The following is a 20,579-nucleotide window of genomic DNA, read 5'->3' on the forward strand; positions in this document are numbered from 1 at the left end:
ATGAATTAAAAATACTTTTTATTTGTGAGAAAAGGGTGTCCGTTCCACTACTGAACACCTTGAACTGTCAGAAATTTCTTCCTGAGGTTTAGTCGGAATCTCCTTGAAGCCATTGGTTTGTGCCCTATCCTTTGGAGCAGGAGATAACAACCTTGCTCCAGCTTTCATGTGACAGCGCTTGAGATATTTGAAGATGGCTATCGTATCTCCTCTCTCTTCCAGGCTAAACAAACCCAACTCCCTCAACTATTCCTCATAAGGCTTGGTTTACAGACCCTTGATCATCTTGGTCACCTTCTTCTGCACGCCTTGAACTCTTGCAACAGCCCCCAACTCACTGCAGCAGTGGCAGCGATTGCTTTGTGGTCGGGAGGGGGAGAAATTTGTTTTGGTTCACATTTCAATGCGAAGCTACCAAAATTTCGCTTCCTGAATCAAAGACAGCTATCCTTTTAAATCTGCACTTCTCTTGAGTTTTGTGGTGCACTGCTCCAACCAACCAACATGTATAAGAATACCGATATCAGAAGAAAGTGTGCATTTAAAAAAAATGCATCAATTAAAATAAGGTACAAAATGCATTCTTATTGGGGGCAAATGCTTGGAGAAATGCGTATATGAGGCAAAATTGCGTACAAGAATGTGTATATCAGGAAAAAGACGGCCGATTTCTGTGTGGCCTTTTTTATATATAAAAAAAGTCACAAACTGATGTGGAATTGTGGAGAACTGAGCTTAGGAATGCGGGGGGAGATGTGAAAGAAAGCGAAATTGACAGATTTGGCCACATCCCTAGTTGTAAGGCATCTCAGCTGCTGCTATTGTGGGGTTTACTGGAGTTCAGCTCCAAGCACTAACACTGGGAAAGGGCGGTGGGGTTATGCCAGAGCTGTGGGGCATTTTGGGGGATGGCCTCCCCACTGCAGAATGATTCCCCAAAATTGTGGCATGCGCTTAAACTAAAAGAGGGAAGACAACAGGATGGAGCCACCTTGCGCCGACCTCGAGGTGTCAGTGCATTTGTTTGGGAGCGCAAATGGCCCCTGTTGACTTTGTGTCATTTCCGGCTCAGGTATGTGTGCGTTTTTCTTTGAAAAGAAAGGAAGAAAGGGAAAATGGCACCAAGGAAAGATGGGTGCTTGCTCACCCCCCTCCATCTATAAGCTGAGGAATTTATAAGCTTGAAGACCTACTGATATCCGACGTGGTAGAAATGGGAGCGTCTTAAGAATCAGAGTCTCTTTAAGACCAAGAGAGAGAGAGAGAGAGAGAGAGAGGGGAACATCAAATGTTTTGAGTCTGCATGGCTTCCTGCGGCCACTGGTAATTATCTATAATGAAGGAGTCGTAGTCAGGGCTGTAGATGAGGGATTTGACAAAGGCTTCTTTGTCTTCCGGTTCCGGGTACCAGGAGGCCAAGTTGTTTTTGTAGGCATAGTCGACAACCTAAAAGCAAGAGAAAGACAAGAAGGAATAGAGTGGCTTCCTCCAATCTGGTGCCTTCAAGATACTTTGGTGCAAAAAGTCTGGGGGCCCCAGGATCGGGAAGGTTGGCATCGGAAGTTGGGTTTGGACCCAGGCGACTGAGCCTCAAATTCCTACTCAATTATCAAGCTCACTCAGCAGCTGAGTAGGGCACCCCAATGGCTGAAGCAGGGATTAAGCAATGTGGGTTAAACCACAGAGCCTAGGGCTTGCCGATCAGAAGGTCAGCGGTTCGAATTCCTACGACGGGGTGAGCTCCCGTTGTTCAGTCCCTGCTCCTGCCAACCTAGCAGTTTGAAAGCACGTCAAGTGCAAATAGATAAATAGGTACCACTCTGGCAGGAAGGTAAACAGCGTTTCCATGTGCTGCCCTAGAAGCTGTACACTGGCTCCCTTGGCCAGTAAAGCAAGATGAGCACTGCAACCCCAGAGTCGTCCACGACTGGACCTAATGGTCAGGGGTCCCTTTACCTTTTAACAGGATCTTACTACTCTGGTTGGACTTGCAGTAGGAATATAAAGTGTTGCTAGCTGCTCAGGTATGAACAGGTTGAGCTTCATCTGGGTAACTTACAAAGGCCACCAAATCAAGCTCTGCATGATGCAGCATTTTTTATATTTTATATCATTCATTTATTTTTTCATATTTTATACCACTCATTCATACATGTGTGTATTTGTGTGTGTGTGTTTGTGTGTGTGTACGTGTGTAAATTTTATTGTTTACTTGTTCATGTCTTAAGTGGTATATAAATTTTGTTAAATAAATATGTGTGCACACAGCACATATATTTATTGTTATAGGTTTCACACAAACACTCAAAGTTACTGTCACAGACTGAGCCAATCTTCTATCCACTAGGCCACACGCTCTGGCCATGGGGATTGTACTGTGCTGGGCATTTATTCATTTTTGAATGGGAGACCCATGCATGCCTATTTTAACCATACCCATTCCATGGACTGGAGAGACATTGAGAGGCAGTGTGGTGCAGTGCTTAGAGTGCCAGACTAGGACCTGGGAGACCAGGATCCGAATCCCCACTCGGACATGAAGCTCGCTGGATGACCTTGAGGGACAGCCACTGCCTCTCAGCCTAGCCTACCTCGCAGGTTTGTTGTGGGGATTAAATGAGGAGGGGGAGAACCATCAGTTTCAAGGAGAAAAAGGTGGAGTATAAATGCAATAAATAAACAAGCAAATAGACCAGAGAACTATCTTTATGCACCCTCTCTCCTAAAACACTGCGAAGCCTTTACTCTGGCATGTTTAAATGTTCTTCCATCAGCAGTTCTGGAGGGGAGATCCCCCAAAATCTCCTCTTGTGAACCGCCCTGAGATCTATCGGTATAGGGCAGTATACAAAGTTAATAATAATAATAATAATAATAATAATAATAATAATAATAATACTACAGTGGTACCTCGACTTACGAATTACTCGACATACAAATTTTTCAACTTACGAATGAAAAAAGTGCCCACATGCCTACGAATTTTTCGACATCCGAAGGACATCTGTTGGCGGTTTTAGATGGGGTTTACTTGACTTACGAATTTTAGATGCGGTTTACTCGACTTGCAAATTTTCTGAATTTTTCGTTTCTAATGCATTCCTATGGGAAAATCGCTTTTTTCGACTTACGAATTTTTCAACCTACGAATGTGCATTCGGAACGGATTAAATTCGTAAGTCGAGGTACCACTGTAATAATATAGTAATAAATGCAGAGACAGAATCAATAACCAGTGCCCTTGCATACTGCTCTTTTTATTGTGCTAGATCTAAGATTTTTATTGAACCCTTTTAATGAAAACTCCCAGGATAATCGGATGGCATTCTATGCTTCTCTAACTCCTTTCAGATCAGAAGGCATCCAACTCTCCCAGGGTGGCTAAACATTCTTCTGCAGCATGTAAAACTCAACAGGGACTGGTTTTAGTAAACTTGTAGTTGTGTTCTTTGTGCCTGGTGTTTTATAGCACAACAGTTTTTGTTTTTTTTAGCAATTTTACTGTTATGGTTTTCTCTTTTGGTGTTATTCTATATATTTTTGTGTGCTGGTCATTGACGAGTTTGATTGATTTTAACCCATATCCCCATTTATGCAACCAGACTGCTGTTCCCAAGGGGCTACGCCCACAAATGCTCAGCAGGGAAACGAGAGGATCTCGTCGAGCCCTAAGCTGATCCCCTCTTACGTGTGTGTAGCGAGTTGGTGGTGCTTAAACTGTGCTGTATATGCTTGTCAGGTAAGCCTGCTGCACCCTAGTATTTAAGCACCATTTTGCAAGGCAGAGGGGCCAGTTTTGTTTTCAAGAGGAAGGCCTCTGACGTACCATTTCAGCCTCGCCAAAACGGAAAAGGCCACGGAACTTACTTTGACAGCGATTTTTAAGGAGACATCTCGAATGGAGCTCAGAGGCGGATACAACCTTCCTTCTGCAAGATTCTCTTCAGTGACCTCTTCTGCGATCGACTAGCAAGGGGAGGGAAGGAGAGAGAGTCGTGCGATTTTCAGCAAGATAAACGCGAAGGCCTTCTGATTGCGAGCTCTTCAGTGGTAGCTGCCTGAGACTATTATCCCACCTAGGTAGCCTTCCCCAGCTGCCTAGGTAGGATAATAGGAAGCTCCCTGCCTACTGATACCAGGCAGGAGGTACCTGATAAAAACATTTTTGTTTAGGCAAGCCTATGCAGACATGTAGAAGGTTGCTGTACACATTTCAATCTGGTTTTTCAGCTTCTTGCTGATGTTATCTCTTGAATGTTTTGCAAAACCACTTCGAGGTTTGTTTGTTTGTTCGTTTGCAATCTTGTTGGCATCCATCTGTCTCAAGGGACAATGGAGTGTGTCTCCGGGGGTGAAGCCAAACTGCTGTGTTAGGAGCACTTAAGTGGCCTCTCCGAGGCACAAGCCTGGGCAGTGTGGATGGAGGTCCTGGGCTGCCCAGACGACAATAATACAGTGGTGTCCCGCTAGACGAAAATAATTCGTTCTACGAATTTTTTCGTCTAGCGGTTTTTTTGTCTAGTGAAGCAGCAATGACAGCCACGCTCCACTAAACGGAAAAAAGACGAAAATTTTTCGTCTTGCGAAGCAGCCCCATTGACTTTTTCATCTTGCGGGGCAGCTTCCGCTAGACGAATGCCTTTCGTCTAGCGAGTTTTTCGTCTAGCGAGGCATTCGTCTAGCGGGGCACCACTGTACCCGCCTCTCAGCCTCACTGATGTGGTCCAAAGGAAAGCATTTGGCACCAGCTTGGCTGCAGGAGTTGCCGGAAAGAGGCGTACAAGGCGCCACCCAACCATCTTAGGGACTCCTCTCCAGATTTGTGAGGGGTGATTTCCAGTCATCGTGGGAAAGGGAGGTTATAAAAGAGGTTCAGTCCTGTGGACTGTCACACCTCTACCTGGAGTCTATGACGTACAATCAAGCTAGAACTGCAATCTCCCGGAGATTGAGCGATATTTCCAGACAAGAGGACACAGCCCAAGTGAAACCAGGGATGTTCCTAGGGGACCAGATACAATGGTGCCCCGCTAGACGAATGCCTCGCTAGACGAATGCCTCGCTAGACGAAGGCATTCGTCTAGCGGAAGGCTGCCCCGCTAGACGAAAAAGTCTATGGGGCTGCCTCGCAAGATGAAAAATTTTCGTCTTTTTTTCCCCGTTTTGTGGAGCGCGGCTGTCATTGCCGCTCCGCAAGACGAAAAACCCGCTAGACGAAAATTTTCGCAGAACGAATTATTTTCGTCTAGCGGGGCACCACTGTATATCAAATGACACCAGCCCCTTATCTCGCGGAAATCCACTACGTGGAATACCAGAGACTCCTTACAGCGGCTAGACTAAACACCCTTGATTCCACGGTATTGTGGGGAAGGTACAAGGGAGTTCCATAAACCCAGAGAACCTGTCATTGTACTATGGGTGTGGTTGAGTCTACCGAACATATTCTTCTGACTTGTCCTCTCTATGTAGAACTCAGGCAAAACCTTATAGCTCCACTTTTACGTCAATTTAGCTTTCTGTCCAGAGAAAGACAGGTTTTATACTTACTGAACAATGCCACTAGAAATACAGCCTTCCAGGTGGCTAAATTTCTTTTTTTAGCTTTTAAGCGTCGTAAGATTTTAATTGATTTTATCGATATGGGGCTATCTGTTTAGCTCCATTCCATTGTGGGTTATGTTTTTTCTTCAAAGTTCCTTCAGAGGTTTTTTAATTCTGTACAAATGTATTTTTTCTGACTGACGGTCGAATAAAAGAATATATGTATGTATGTATGTATGTATGTATGTTTGAAAGAAAAATAAACTAAACAGCTTCCCTCACGGATTAACCTGGGTCTGCTCCTGTGCCTTGTGAGAAAGGGGATTCGGGGGTGGGGGTGGGGTAGGCCTGAGAATAGAGGGTGTATGTGCCCTGGGAAGGAGTTCTGAAAGGACGAGGCAGAAAGGGGTAGTGGGCGCAGTCCTGAGAAATTTGCTGCCGCAATGTTGGCAGAACGAAAGGAAATTCCCAAACCTCTGCCGTCGTGAGAAAGATATCGTCGGAGATATGCCGGACTCCACAGGCGATCACTCCCAGAGCGACTCCCGGGAAAACATAGGCGTTGTTCCCCTGGCCTGGGAAGAAGGTCTGTCCATTTGGCAGGGTCACTTTGGAGAACGGGCTCCCGCTCGCAAATATGCCTCGGCCCTGCAAACAGAGCGAGAAAGATTTGGGCACCTTGAGAGACTTGCGAGAACGCCAGGCAGAACTGGAAACCGAAAGGAAGCTTGCAGCCTTTGTAGCAGCGGCCTTGATTCCTTCAATCACTGGCAGAGGGAGGGGGGCGGGCAGGTGCCCTTTCCGTCGGTGGTAGAGCGTGTGCCCCGCCGCCCCTTGAGCCCACTCAGGCTCAGGCAGTGCCCCCACAGCTGGCATTGCAGGGGATTGGACTACGTGACCCTTGTGGTCCCTTCCAAATCTACAATTCTATGGTTCTGATTCCATGAACTGCTGGGCAGGACAGAACTCTAGGCGGGGGCTGGAGGTAAGAACATCTTGACTGCCAACTGGAGCAAACGGCACCGAGAGACCAAGAGCCACGACTGACTGCTGCTTTTGCTGAAGCGATGAGAGGGGCAACCTGACACACTCTTGGGCTGTAATATTCTGCACCCCCTCCGCTGCAGACTTCCAAGTGTGTACATGTTCTAATAAACCACATATCTTAAAGACACTAGCTAGTAGCTTCCACTGTGTCTCAGTTTTCCCAACGGAAACACAACCTTGGGGAAGCGCCTGGAATTCTGTAATTTCATTCAGCGGCTCAGCGGAGAATGGGGTGGCAAGGTAGCGATATTTTTAAGGCAGCTGTCTTTAACGGTTTGCTTGTTTTTAAAACCAGTAACCTTAATGTGCAGTTATATATATATATATATTTTGTTAAGCCGCTTAGCGGTTTCCTTGCAGTCAAGTGGCATGCAGTTATTAAATTTGATTAATTAATCAAAAATAAAACGAAAGCAGGAGGAAGGGGAATTTTATACCTCGGTCAAGCGGTAACACTGTTCCGCAGTGCATTCTGCTTTGCTTGTAGGGTTGCTAAGGGCGAACACAATCGGCCTCTTGTTGAAAGACCCCATGTCCTTCAGAATCTGATCAGAGAAAGCACCAGCAATGGCAGCCACACCTTCAACAGGTAAAGAAGGAACAACAACAGCATCAGCAAATGGTTTATCTCAGGGGCCGGCAATTTTTTTTAGCTGTGGGCCAGACCATTGTCCCTCAGACCTTGTGGCGGGCTGGAGAAGCAGCATTGGGGGGGGGGGAGCTGGAAGAAGAGGTGAGGGGGGGCAAGTAGTCCTCCCTACCCCCACCCCCACCCGCTGCGCTTACCTTCCCTGGGGCTGCTGCCGCCACCACCACTGCTGCCGCAGCCGCTTCTCATTGGTAGGCAGAGCAAGTTCGTCCGCTCCGCTCTCTGGCCCACAGGAGCACCAGGGTGGCGGAGGGAAGATGAGCGGTGCGAAAGAGCTGGCTCTGGAGACGGGTTGCTTAAAATGGCGCTCAGCCAGCTCAGCCCAGCCCCCTTCCTCCTCTAGGCAGGGCGGGGAGAAGCCAAGAGGGAGGGAGGGAGGGAGGGAGGGAGGAGGCGCCATCACGGTGTGTATGAAGGAGAGGGAGGGAAATGGAATGGCGCGGGGGCGGGAAATGGCGCAGCCCGAATGAGCAGAATCCCCACGCTGAACCACGGACAGTCTGCAGGACGGATCCTGAAGGCAATTGGGCCTGATCTGGCCCATGGCCCTTAGTTTGCCGACCCCTGGTTTATCTCTTAAGGCTGCAGTCTAAAAACTGCTGCCTAAAAGCAGCAATATACAAAACAAAAGCAACGGTTCCAAAGCAGTTGGGAGCCTAACAGTTACCAATGAGGGCTGTTGGTTTTACTGCCTTCACCACTTCCTCCAGCGTCTTCATGTTGGGGTGGTCATGAGCAAACATCTCCTTCTCATGGTTCAAGTGACTTCTGCCCTGGGAGTCAAACGAAGCAAAGGGAAAAGGTGATAGACTTGAAGCAGCCGCCTTTTCCCTAGCGCCAGAGATCTGCTAAGATTATGCCACCTGGGCACCAAGAATTTACGACTTGTTCTTGGTGGGTGCCCCACAAATGCCGGAGAAGCTCCTTTCCTCCGGAGACCCCCCAAAGTCCAACTTTGAGCGCTATCTGAAGCTGGTGCAAGACGGTAATTTCAGACCCTCCAAGTGTCCCTATTTTCCAGGGACGTCCCTGATTTAGAGAAGCCGTCCCGGTTTCTGATTTGATCCCGGAATGTCCCACTTTTCCTTAGGATGTCCCTATTTTCATTGGGGAAATGTTGGAGGGTATGGAGTTATCTGACCTCCCCCCCAAGTTGTCTGAAGGCAATCCTGTATAGAGAAGCTTTTTTAAAAAAATGTTTAGTGTTTTATTATGTTTTAATATATGCTGGAAGCTGCCCAGAGTGGCTGAGGCAACCCAGTAAGATGTATAAATAGTAAAATTATCATTATGGAATGGGATGTCCCTATTTTCATCAGAGAAATGTTGGAGGGTATGTCATTTGCTGCGTTGACTTTTGACTGTCAAAGAAGGGAGATGATGGCATCACTTAAAATTTGACACGCCACTTTTCTATTTAATGGATATCTCATTCTATTTGGTTTTGTCAGTAGGTGTGTGTTAAAACAATTTTTTTTAGCTATCTATCCCAAATGCTTGGAGGGGGGAAGAGGAGTTGAGAAATCCAATTAACTAATATAGTCCTATGTTCAGAGGCCTTGGGGAACTGGACTTGGTTTTCAAAAGGAACAGAGGATGAAAATGGGACCGGATTCCGTGAGTCCTGTGAACTCACCATTGCAAACTGCATTACAGACAAGTATTATACAGCAGTATGCTGGACTGTCAAGTTATATTGGCATACATGTGTTTGTGGCCATGGGTGCTAGCCAATAGGTGCTCTTCACAATAGGCTTCTTTCATTTCTGCACTGAAACATCCCAAACATTTGCAAAGCTGTTCTGCCACCCCGCCTGCCCCCAGACTTGCCCCAGGATGGGGAGCATAGACCTGTTGTTAATACCTTTACAATGAGTCCCTTGGAGTCCACCATCCAGATTTTTTTGATAGCTTCTCCCCTTGAAATTCCTTCCTTCTCCAGGGCCATCACAATCAGGTGAGCTATGCCCATCGCCGCCTGAAAACACAGGCAGACAAGACAACCAATTACGGGCCCAATTCAAAGTGCTGGTGTTGACCTCTAAAGCCTCAGGACCGCAATACCTCAAGGATGACCTCTCCCCATATAAACCGACCCGGACCCTGTGATCATCTTCTGAAGCCCTTCTTTGTGTGCCTCCTCCACAAGAGGGTGGCGATACAAAAACGGGGCCTTTTCTGCAGTGGCTCCCCTTTTGTGGAATGCTCTCCCCAGGGAGGCTCGCCTGGTGCCTTCATTACATACCATTAGACGCCAGGCAAAAACGTTCCTCTTTAACCAGGCCTTGGGTTGATTAATATTCTACAGCCTTTTAATTGTGGGTTTTTTGTGTGTGTGTGTGTGGGGGGGTATTGTTTCTGTTTTAACTATATATTTTTTGCTTTTATCTTGTGAACCGCTCTGAGATCTTTTGATGAAAGGCGATATATAAATCTAATCAACCACCACCACCAATCATTTCCTCTGTGGGGAGGTTTTGGCTGGCTATTGCGAGAAATTGCCTATCAAGTTAGAGTTGTTTGATAGTGACCACAGGAAAACTTGGGAGGTGGTGGACTCTCTTTTGCTGGAGACTCCTAAGCAGATGATGGGTGGCCATCCATTTCTGCACTGTAGAACCTGCATTTACCAAGGGGTTGAATTAGAGGACCTTTGTGGTCTCTTCCAACTGTGCAATTCAGTAATTCTAATTCATTCCCTCAAGGGGGGAAAAAACCAGAAAGAAAAGTCACCTGGGAAGGGAGTTGATTCTGGTTTCTGGCTGGTTTTGGTGTGTGTGTGTGTGTGTGTGTGTGTGTGTGTTATTAAAAAAATCTGAAGCAGGGTTTACTTCATTCACTAGACACAAAGCAGAACCCTGTGAAATATGGGTAGCCGTGGGTCATGTCTCATTCTCTACGAAACACTGCAAGTTCTTTAGGGATTTGGCACAAATGTAGGCTCACATCCCAAGCCATAAACACAAGGGTCGTTCTGGGCCGTCGCCGTCACAGCTGTGTAATCTCTTTCTGCAAAGCTACCATGTGAGGAGAGCTGCAAAGCTCAAAACTAGCCCCGCCTCCCGAGGCTTACGATGACTTCGCTGCTTTCAAATCTCTGTTCAGCTATTTAAAAAGAGCAAAAGGAAAGAGCAAAAGGAAAACAAGGTGACTTGTTTGGCCTTTCCTCAAAGTAACAGAAATCCTACCTCTCCAGCTCCCTGGAAGACGAATTTGTGGTCAGAAAGCTTGTTCTTTGTGATCCTCAAGGCTGCAAGGATGCCGGCTACTGCAACAGAGGCAGTTCCTGGGGGGTGGGGGGTGGGAAGAGAAACAACAACCCCATAGAGTCACATGCAGTTGCTGGAAATGTCCCTGGGAACATAGAGATAACAAGACAGACAAACATTCCTGGGGCTTCAAAATCAGCAGCAGAGGCAACTGTTTTCTGTCCCGTTTACTCATGACATCCGTTGGGCAGTTGAAAAAACAGGGCTTTTTCAGTGGTGGCATCAAAATTATGGAACTCCCTGCTGATTTGAAATGGTTAACAAATATGTTTCTGTCCCTAGCAGCTTCTGAAACATGGTGCAAGCGTATTTTGCCGCCTGTCTTAAACGTGTTCATTGTTATAATGCCTGATTTCGTATTTTGGTAGTATTTTGTGCTGCTGTCGGACTACGACTCCCATCATCCCTGACCGCTGGTTCTGCTAACTAGGGATGATGGGAGTTGTAGTCCAACAACATCTGGGGACCCACGTTTGAGAGACACGAGGTGGCTTGGGCATTGCTCAGGTTCGTTCTGAAATGGAAGATGTGCAGTGCTGAAAATGGATGAAAAAACAAAGGAATGCAAGAAGAGGCCTGCTGGATCAGCCCAAACGCTTCTCGTCTTGCGTTGCATTTCCAAGAGGCGCAACCATATGTCTCCAGGATGCCCATGAGCAGAACTCTGAGCACATTAGCGGTCCTTCAGATCACAGTCTTAGGAAACATTTAACCAGCTAGGTTTAAAAATTAACACAGATTTCCCTTTAATTTCCTTCACCCGCCCCCCTTCCATGCCTGTCTCAATCAGGCACAGAGAAAACTATAATGAATAGTTCAGGAGGGGAGAGATTTCAACATTATCTTGGGCAAGCATGCAATCTAAGCAACATTTAAAACCCAGCAGGTGCTGCTGCTCTGCTTTTAAGTGTTAGGAAACTCCACATCAAAGGGTAAATACAGACAGTTATTTGAAGAGTAACCACAGCAGGTTCCTTGCCCGCAGTGTGAACACAGCTTTACAATTTGCTATGGCATTCATGAAATCCAGTGAGCTGTATGTTGGCTCAGTTGTCAAGCCGCCTCCTTCCGCACACTTCAGGTGAGCTATTCTTTTTTGTTTCCTTTTGAAGAAGTTGCACAGGTAGGATTCTATGCTTAGTCCTTTATTGGTTCCCCCCCCCATCATCTTTTTACCCTTGCTGTGTGTATTTTTAGGACCCACTTTATATTTATTTAGTAAAATATATGTTCACCGCCATGTCTTAAAAATATAGATATCAAAATGGTTTACATCCAACTGTACTGGCTGCCAATTAGTTTCCAGACCCAATTCAAGCATAGCTGTCAACCTTCCCCCCCCTTTTTTTGCAGGAAATTCCCTTATTATAGCATTGGGAAACAGCAGGGAGGGTTGACAGCTATGAATTCAAGGTGCTGGTGTTGACCTATAAAACCTTAAAACGGCTCTGGACCGCAACACCTTAAGAACTGTCTCTCCCCATATGAACAGACCCAGACCCTGAGATCACCATCTGAGGCCCTTCTTCATGTGCCTCCTTCTGGAAGGCAGCAACACAAGAACGGGCCTTTTCTGAAGTGGCTCCCCATTTGTGGAATGCTCTCCTCAGGGAGGCCTTCCTGGCACCTTCATTACATATCTTTAGGCGTTGGGCAAAAAAAATCCTCTTCACCCAGGTCTTTGGCCGATCAACATCCTATATTCTTTTAAATGTGTTTGCGTATTATTGTTTTCTTTTCTTTTTCCTATGTATGTTGTGTTTTTATGCTGTGAACCGCCCTGAGACCTTCGGATGAAGGGAGGTATGCAAATTTAATAAATAAAATAAAACCAATGAATAAAACTGTAAAATTAAAAACCACATACAAAAGTTAAAAACAGACACCTGCGGACCGTTGTGGAAGGATGCATTCTTCGTTGCCTGCGTAGGCCCGGTGGAATCGAAAGGTTTTCAGAAGTCGTTTCAAAGTTGGCCCAGAAGGTTCCTGCTGAATCTCTATTGGCAGGGAGTTCCACAGGACTGATGATACTCAAGGCTCAGTTTTTCACTGTTGCCAAACGAGCCTCACCAACTCAGAGAACTCACCTGCTCATCTGCTCCTGCAGATGATCTCAGTGACCAAGCTGGGCTATAAGGTGACTGTGAATGGTTTTGAACTGTTTTTAATATTGCGTTTCAATGCTGTATCCAGCCCTGGGATCTTGGGGTGAAGGATGGATTTTCATCATCACTATTAATAACTTTATTTAAAAAGCTGCAAACATTTCCAAGAACAGACATCACTTGGGGGGTGGGGGTGGAGGCCTAACTCAGCCTGCAAAAAGGTCCCATATTTAATCCCTGGCATCTCCAGCTGAGAGAGTCTCTTGCAGAACAGCCACTGCCAATCACTTCCAGCAATACTGAGCTAGAAGGACCAAATGCCTGATTTACTTATCATTTATTTATTTTGTCGCATTTCCATGCCATCTTTTCCTCCAAGGAGCTCAAGGTGGCATACATGGCTCCCCGCACTCCTCATTTAATCCCCACAATAACCCTGTGAGGTAGGCTAGGGGGAAAGGCAGTGACTGGCCCAAGGTCACCCAGTGGGGATTTTAAAGGCCGTTTCCTGCGTTCTGGGTATCGACCAACCAGCTCACTGCCCGAAACACACACAGTTGTTTTCCTTCCGGGTTCAAACGAAACCATCCTACAGATGTAATCAAACCACCGTTTCTTAGAAGGCTGCTTGCAAGACCTCTGCTGATGTCTTTGCTGCTTCCTATAATCACTTGAAAAGGCCTTTATGCAAGAATCCATTCTTGCACTATTAAAAAAATTAAAGGGTATCTATCTATCTATCTATCTATCTATCTATCTATCTATCTATCTATCTATCTATCTATCTGAATTACAGGTCTGCCATAGTCAAAACAAAATAAAAAAATTCCTTCCAGTAGCACCTTAGAGACCAACTAAGTTTGTTCTATCTGAATGTTCATCATCTCAAAACTGCTCTGCACTCCTCTATCCACTAGATGGAGCTACGGTTTAATAGTTCTTCTGTACAGCTAACTAGGTGGACACTTTGCCAAATAAGCTCAGGGTGTTTATTTTTTAAAAAATGCTCTCATAAAGATAGAAGAAGTGGGGTGGGTGGGTTGAGGAATCAATGTTGCTGTATGACTCAGCCTGTTCTGTGATGTGGTTTTAAGAAGCCCAATATCCCTGCGAGACAGGGCGTGTCGTTACTCATAATCCTATCCTCCAATTCCAGATAGGATGGAAAGTTTGCAAGGATTTGGTGCAACGACAAGAACCAGTAATAGGGTCCCCCCCTCCTCAAAATGTGTTTCTAATCCTCCATCGTCTCCACATGTTTGTTCTCTTGCTCTCCAATTATTCAAAAGACACAAAAATTAATGCACCCTGGGCACAGAAGAATAATTTATCTTTGGGATTGATTACAGTTTACTGGACTTGAAAAGGGGGGGGGTAAATAAAAAAGAAAAAGCGTTCACAGCTGCTTTGCACAAACCATTGGCTAATCAATGTTTGTTTAATCCCAAAGGGTCACTCTTAAAAAAATAAATCTTGCCACAGATTGCTGAAGGAATTCTTTTGTAAGCTGGTCTCTTTGCTTTCCTCAAACTTGCAAGTTTCTACTTCAAACAGAGTTCCCTAATTAACAAAGGGAAGCTAGACTGGCTAAGGGCCCAGTCCCTCACCATGTTTACTTGCAAGTAAGTGGCTTTCATTTCAATGGGGCTTATTTGAAAGAATGTATGTTTAGGATTCCAGCTTTGGAAAGGGAGAGGAAGGCTGGAATCAAAGCTTTAATTGTCTCTTGGGAGCCTCCCCCCATTTCAGCTAATGCACCATTGTTCACAAGTTATGCTTATTCTGCTTTAAATGTCACCGCAACCCCCCTCTAGCTAGTGTGGGACAAGCCATTCCCCCATCTTCCCAGCCTGGATTCTGGCCATACTGCTCCGAGACTAGGCTGATATTTGGTCCTTCCAGAATGGTGTTTTGTTGTTTTGCAGGAGTATTCTATAAAACGCCATTAATGAGACAATAGTGCATTAGCTGTGGGTTTATAGTGAACCATCCACACACTTCATTTTCCTTTATTAGTTGCTCCATGAGGCTATCCCAAAGGTAGCACATTACTGCCACTGGAGGGGCACCACTGCGCTACAGTGTAACAAAAGCAGGACCCGACCCCGCAATAATAATAATAATAAAAATGAAAATCCTGGAGAATTTGTGGTATAAAAAAATATAGCATTTCAACAGGAAGTTATGTTTGGAAAAGCAGCATGCCCACCCCCGAAACTTTTGAGGGTGCCGTGTTGAAAGTGGAATTGCATGTGCCCACCTTGATACCAGCATGAGCACAAATAATTGTGGATGCAAAACGAGAAGGACATCTGTGTGGGCCCCTAATCCTTCCAGTGGAGTCTACTGATGCAAGAAATGTAACAGCACCGGTATTTTCCAATTATCTTTCTAGTTTCACAGGGGAGCAGAAAGTGGGGTTTGTGGAAGAAAACTGCATCAGTGAAAGGAATAAGACGTGTGTGTGTGTGTGTGTGTGTGTGTGTGTGTGTGTAAGTGTAATACAGAATTCAGTTGACCCCAAAAGGCTGCAATGTGACTGTGAATTTGCAAAACAAAATAAAATAAAAAAATCCTTCCAGTAGCACCTTAGAGACCAACTAAGTTTGTTCTTGGTATGAGCTTTCGTGTGCATGCACACTTCTTCAGATACCAGATGAATTTGCATTCATCAGTAGCCTAATACAAGCATATTTAAAGCCCCCAGCCCCCCCAACAGCAGGAAAGAGGATCAAAAACACTTATCTGTCCATAGAGGCCCTTTTCAGTACTTAAAAAGGAAAAGATCGAGGCGTCGCCAAATGCTAAACAAGCCCCAGAAAACCCAGTTGATGGTAGTTCCATGTCACCCAAAACCTTACCATCTGTTACTGACATCACAGTAGCAGCCAAGAAGAAATGAGTCTTCCTTCTGCCAGATAGTTGCATTAATGGGTGTCATCCGCTGCCAGCAACATTTCTGAAATGCCCCTGCGGACTTTTTCCTCAAGTCTGGGATGAGCTAGTTCAGCACATCCACGTCTAAGACGCCACGCAGCTTCTGTGCTCCTCCTTTGACCAGTTTCCTCAACAGCAGAGAAGGAGCTGCATGCAAAACCCCACAGAACAGGGTACCAAGTCCTGTGTCTCGCCAGCGAACGCTCTGCATCTCTTACCTTGAATGTCATCATTGAACGTGCAATATCTGTCGCGGTATTTGTTGAGAAGCCGGAACGCATTGGCGTTGGCAAAGTCTTCAAACTGAATGAGGCAATTCATCCCATACCTGCAGGTTTCAAAAGGAAGACCAAGATTAACTGAGCTGGAGTCTGGTGTCAGCGCAAGTCTTACCAGGAAGAAATGGAAGATCCGTCTTCGCAAAGCATTATAGAATATTCTAATTTTGCACACATCTGGTCGACCATTAAAAACATTTAAAAAAAACCATTAAAAGATCCTGACAATAGCTTGTATTCAGAGAATCAGAGAATCATAGAGTTGGAAGAGACCACAAGGGCCATCCAGTCCAACGCCCTGACAAGCAGGAAACACCATCAAAGCATTCCTGACAGATGGCTGTCAAGCCTCCGCTTAAAGACCTCCAAAGAAGGAGACTCCACCACACTCCTTGGCAGCAAATTCCACTGCCGAACAGCTCTCACTGTCAGGAAGTTCTTCCTAATGTTTAGGTGGAATCTTCTTTCTTGTAGTTTGAATCCATTGCTCCATGTCCACTTCTCTGGAGCAGCAGAAAACAACCTTTCTCCTTCCTCTATATGACATCCTTTTATATATTTGAACATGGCTATCATATGATCCCTTAACCTTCTCTTCTCCAGGCTAAACATACCCAGCTCCCTAAGCCGTTCCTCATAAGGCATCGTTTCCAGGCCTTTGACCATTTTGGTTGCCCTCCTCTGGACACGTTCCAGCTTGTCAGTATCCTTCTTGAACTGTGGTGCCCAGAACTGGACAGAGTCCTAATCAGAGTAGAACCACTGAAATGAACCTACTCAGAGTAGAACCACTGAAATGAACCTACTCATTCAAAACAAATTCCTTTGCCATCTATATTTTGGAAGCGCAAAACAGATGACTGGAGAGGCAAATTTCTGATTTTGGCATTTCTGTGCTTGTGGGCTACAAGGAGGGCAGGAATCAATAATGTCTTCTCAAATGTACCTGAATAAACAAGAGATAGACATAGAGCTGGCCAGCAAGTCATTAGTATGTTGAATGAATACATACTCCTCCAAATGACATATTTATTGAGCATTCATCCTGAATTTTCTTGCACGCTTACATGTAAGTTAGGAATGTACCTGGTCTTTATTAAGCATTAGTTGTGATTTATTTGCATTGAGGTTATGGGACCTCAAGGCAAATAAATCACAACTAATGCTTAATCCTTGCTTGAGGGGTGCTTATATGTCACCCTGTTAGTGATTTGTTCATTTTACACTTTCCAAAGAACTTCCCTGTCAGCTTCCAAACTCTAGAAAGCCAAGTTTCTCCTTTAAAGGGGATTTGTGTTTTGCACTGGTGTATCAGGGCCCTGTAACCTGCTTTAGCTGTGCAAACCTACACCTCTGGTGTGCACTTGAGTCCCTCGCAAAGAACGGTGACAGTCGGGAGGCATCCCAAGTGACAAAAAAAAAAAAAAGGAAAAGAGACGAGAACTAAATCCTGCAGTGTATGAATAATCATAATCACAATGCTGCTGCCTTTGGGACCTCAAGCATTGCAAGGAAACCCGTTGGCACAGCTCTCCCTGAGAAATCCGGCGTGAACAAGTGGGGCACAACGAGGGCTTGAAACCAGAAACTGAAACCAGACAAATCATGTTTCGCTTCTAGCCAGGCCACTGAGAGCCCCATTCATTGCAGCTTTTAAAAAAGACTCCAGCCTTTGTCAGCCTCTCTCAGACGGGGCCTTTTTGTTGTTGTCGATATTTGTGAACAATTTCCCCTGCTACGGTGCTAAAAAGTGCCTGTCAGCAGGAGGGTCCAATGATGGCCTCTCATTATGGATCCAGACAAATAACTCCCTCCTTTGAAGGTGTGTGTGTGTGTGGGGGGGGAAGCACTCAACTCCTCCAAAGGCACCTCATCCTATTCATTCTACAGGCAGGTGCCTGTTTTTCAGGGACCACTTGTAAAACATGCCATAAAACCTCCTTTATTTTATTTTTTTAAAATAGAAACATATCTCCACTTAGATGCTACTGTCTCATACACCCCCCAACCATTTTGGGAGGAAAATTTGGGGCTCCCCCTCATCCCGTCACTTGCCCCCTCCTTGCTGCCAAACCCTTTCTTGTCTGCCCACTCACTGCCGCAACTCATTCCCTGGCCCCTCTTCTATTTCCGTTTTCTGTCTTCCGCCTCCTGCTCCGCAGCCTCGGGAGAGGCCGCATGGAATGGAGTGTCCTGGGGAAGGTTGCCCCGGCCTGCATAACATTGGGAGACACTGTGCTGTCCAGAGAGGCCCAGGGAAGGTTGCCCCGGCCTCTGCAGCATCACGACCAATTTCCTCCTCCTCCAAACAAAGCAGACGTACTTCCTGAGAGAGCCAGTGTGGTTGAGAGCGGTAGACTTGTAATCTGGTGAACCGGGTTCGCGTCTCCGCTCCTCCACATGCAGCTGCTGGGTGACCTTGGGCTAGTCACACTTCTCTGAAGTCTCTCAGCCTCACTCACCTCACAGAGTGTTTGTTGGGGGGGGGGGAAGGGAAAAGAGAATGTTAGCCGCCTTGAGACTCCTTTGGGTAGTGATAAAGAGTGGGATATCAAATCCAAACTCTTCTTCTCCTTCTTCCAGATGTTCCGTGGCAGAAGGAGGAAGAGGAGAGAGGTGACGCACAGGGTCAAGGTAAGTTTTCCCTCTTTTTTTTGGTGCTGTGCTCTGGAGTCGGCCAAGGGACGCGTGCCACAGTGCAGAACCAAAAAACACCAATGTTTTGGTCACATGCTCTGGCATGGCCATAGCACAGGAGCCAGAACGGGACATCCGGGATTGGGATCAGAACCCATGGCGGCTTCTGTCAATCCGGGATGTGCCAGTTAAATCAGGACACTTGTGGGGTATGCTATTTTATATATATATATATATATATATATATATAGGTTTTTATCTATAATTTTCAAATTTATACATTTTCATTAGTTTTACAATCCATTTAACCTTTCAAAATTTGACTTCCTTCCCCCTCTTTCTGCAGTTCCTTAAATTTATTTTTTAATATCTTCTGCATATCCAAATTCATTTAACTTGCTCATTTAATTTTCTACTGTAAATATATACTCTTATAAAACTACAGGTTATTACAATAATCCTGCTAATGTTTTTATCTGTTTACAATTTATCTGTAAATATTCAATAACCATCTCCATTCTTTTATAAAAAGTTTGTTATCTTGATTTCTTATTCTTCCGGTAAGTTTCACTATTCCCTAAGTTTTTGTATCCATTCTTCCTTTGCTGGGTCTTCTGCTTCTTTCCATTTTGGGGCAAGTAGCATTCTTGCTGCTATAGTAGCATACATAAATAAATAATTTTCTATACAATTTAGGTAGTTCTGTCCCTATAATTCCCAAAAGAAAAGCTTCTGTTGTTTTTTTTTAAATAAAAGTTATTTTGAACATCCTTTTCAATTCATTATATATCATTTCCCAGTAAGCTTTAAACTTACTACAAGACTTTACTAGTAAGGGAGGTATGCCATCTTTGACCCGGTGTTCCACAGAACCTTGCTGACATGATTGGTTCGCAGCTGGAAGTATGTGACCCGCAAGAGGCTGTTGTGATATCAGAACATGCCGAGCTGCGAACGCTGCAGCAGCAAGGTCACAAGACTTAAGAGTCATGTTTCACACTGTGGGAAATCCAACAGCCATTCCACACATGTGATGTCATTGTCATTTACTGCTGTACTTTACTTTCAGTTCTGCATCAGGAGATGCAGATGCTTTACAGACAGCTCTGAAATAATGAGCTGCTACGCAGAGATATAATCTACAATAAAGTAGGTTTTTAGCCTTACTGGCTTGTGCGTGTTGTTTTTCATGATCAAGGTGTCTCCCCTGCTAGGTTCTCAGGCAGGGTGGAGGGTGAGAGGACTTGTCCATGCGATGACCATCAGGTGGAAAGCCTTGTTCATATGGTTTTTCACTGCAAACTTTACGTCGATCTCTGCCAGCAATTCCTGGACCAGCTCTGTATCCCTAGAAGGAGACCAGAGCGGGAAGTCTTGCATTTCCTACTAAAGGGGACTGACCAGGAGCTCACCAAATTGGTAGCTCAATACCTGCATTTGCTCTTTTCTCGTCGTAATATTCTGCAGTCGTCTGAGTTATCCGGAGTCCCAGAGATGTGATCGTGGACAGCGGAGTCCTGTCTCTTTTCTCTTCTAATATAGTTTGCCCCACTGCGAAAGTATTATTTCGCTACTGTTTTGTATGTATGTATGTATGTTTGTTTGATGCCAATAAAAGGTTGATGATGATGATGGTGTTGTTTTTCAAGCTGGGAAACAATCGCATATTACCCTTGTGCCCCTGGACTCCAGAAGCCAGAGGGCACGGAAGCTTCGTCCGCCTTGGGGGTCAGTCTCTCAACTTGCCCCCGCGGGAAGTTTTCATAACAGAGGCCACACCCTTATCCCAAAGTGGATCACAAAAAGGGCTCCAGCGTCTTCTCTTTTTAAGGAAAAGGTGGAGAGGAGGAGGAGAGAGAAGAAGAGTAGAAGAAGAGTTTGGATTTGATATCCCGCTTTATCACTACCAGAAGGAGTCTCAAAGCGGCTAACATTCTCCTTTCCCTTCCTCCCCCACAACAAACACTCTGTGAGGTGAGTGGGGCTGAGAAAAGAAGTGTGACTAGCCCAAGGTCACCCAGCAGCTGCATGTGGAGGAGCGGAGACGCGAACCCGGTTCACCAGATTACGAGTCTACCGCTCTTAACCACTACACCACACTGGCTATACCACA

The 20,579-nt window shown here is 45.5% G+C and overlaps 1 protein-coding gene across 2 annotated transcripts in view; it reads right to left on the minus strand.

Moving 5' to 3' along the window:
* Positions 1-778: 778 nt before the first annotated feature.
* ME3 (malic enzyme 3) overlaps positions 779-20,579 on the minus strand; it is a 90,825-nt gene continuing 71,024 nt past the window's right edge. Inside the window, exons 6-13 of one of the 2 annotated variants that reach the window (XM_033146090.1) lie at positions 15,770-15,879; positions 10,429-10,526; positions 9,105-9,218; positions 7,908-8,013; positions 7,029-7,171; positions 6,019-6,192; positions 3,868-3,966; positions 779-1,446 (exon numbers count right to left, since the gene is read on the minus strand). In XM_033146090.1, the coding sequence (XP_033001981.1) occupies positions 1,285-1,446; positions 3,868-3,966; positions 6,019-6,192; positions 7,029-7,171; positions 7,908-8,013; positions 9,105-9,218; positions 10,429-10,526; positions 15,770-15,879 (1,006 nt within the window). In that variant the 3' untranslated portion in view covers positions 779-1,284. The remainder of the gene's footprint in view (positions 1,447-3,867; positions 3,967-6,018; positions 6,193-7,028; positions 7,172-7,907; positions 8,014-9,104; positions 9,219-10,428; positions 10,527-15,769; positions 15,880-20,579) is intronic. The other variant, XM_033146089.1, reaches the window with a different exon arrangement.

Source organism: Lacerta agilis, chromosome 4, assembly GCF_009819535.1.
Source record: "Lacerta agilis isolate rLacAgi1 chromosome 4, rLacAgi1.pri, whole genome shotgun sequence".
Taxonomy (NCBI): Eukaryota; Metazoa; Chordata; class Lepidosauria; order Squamata; family Lacertidae; genus Lacerta; species Lacerta agilis.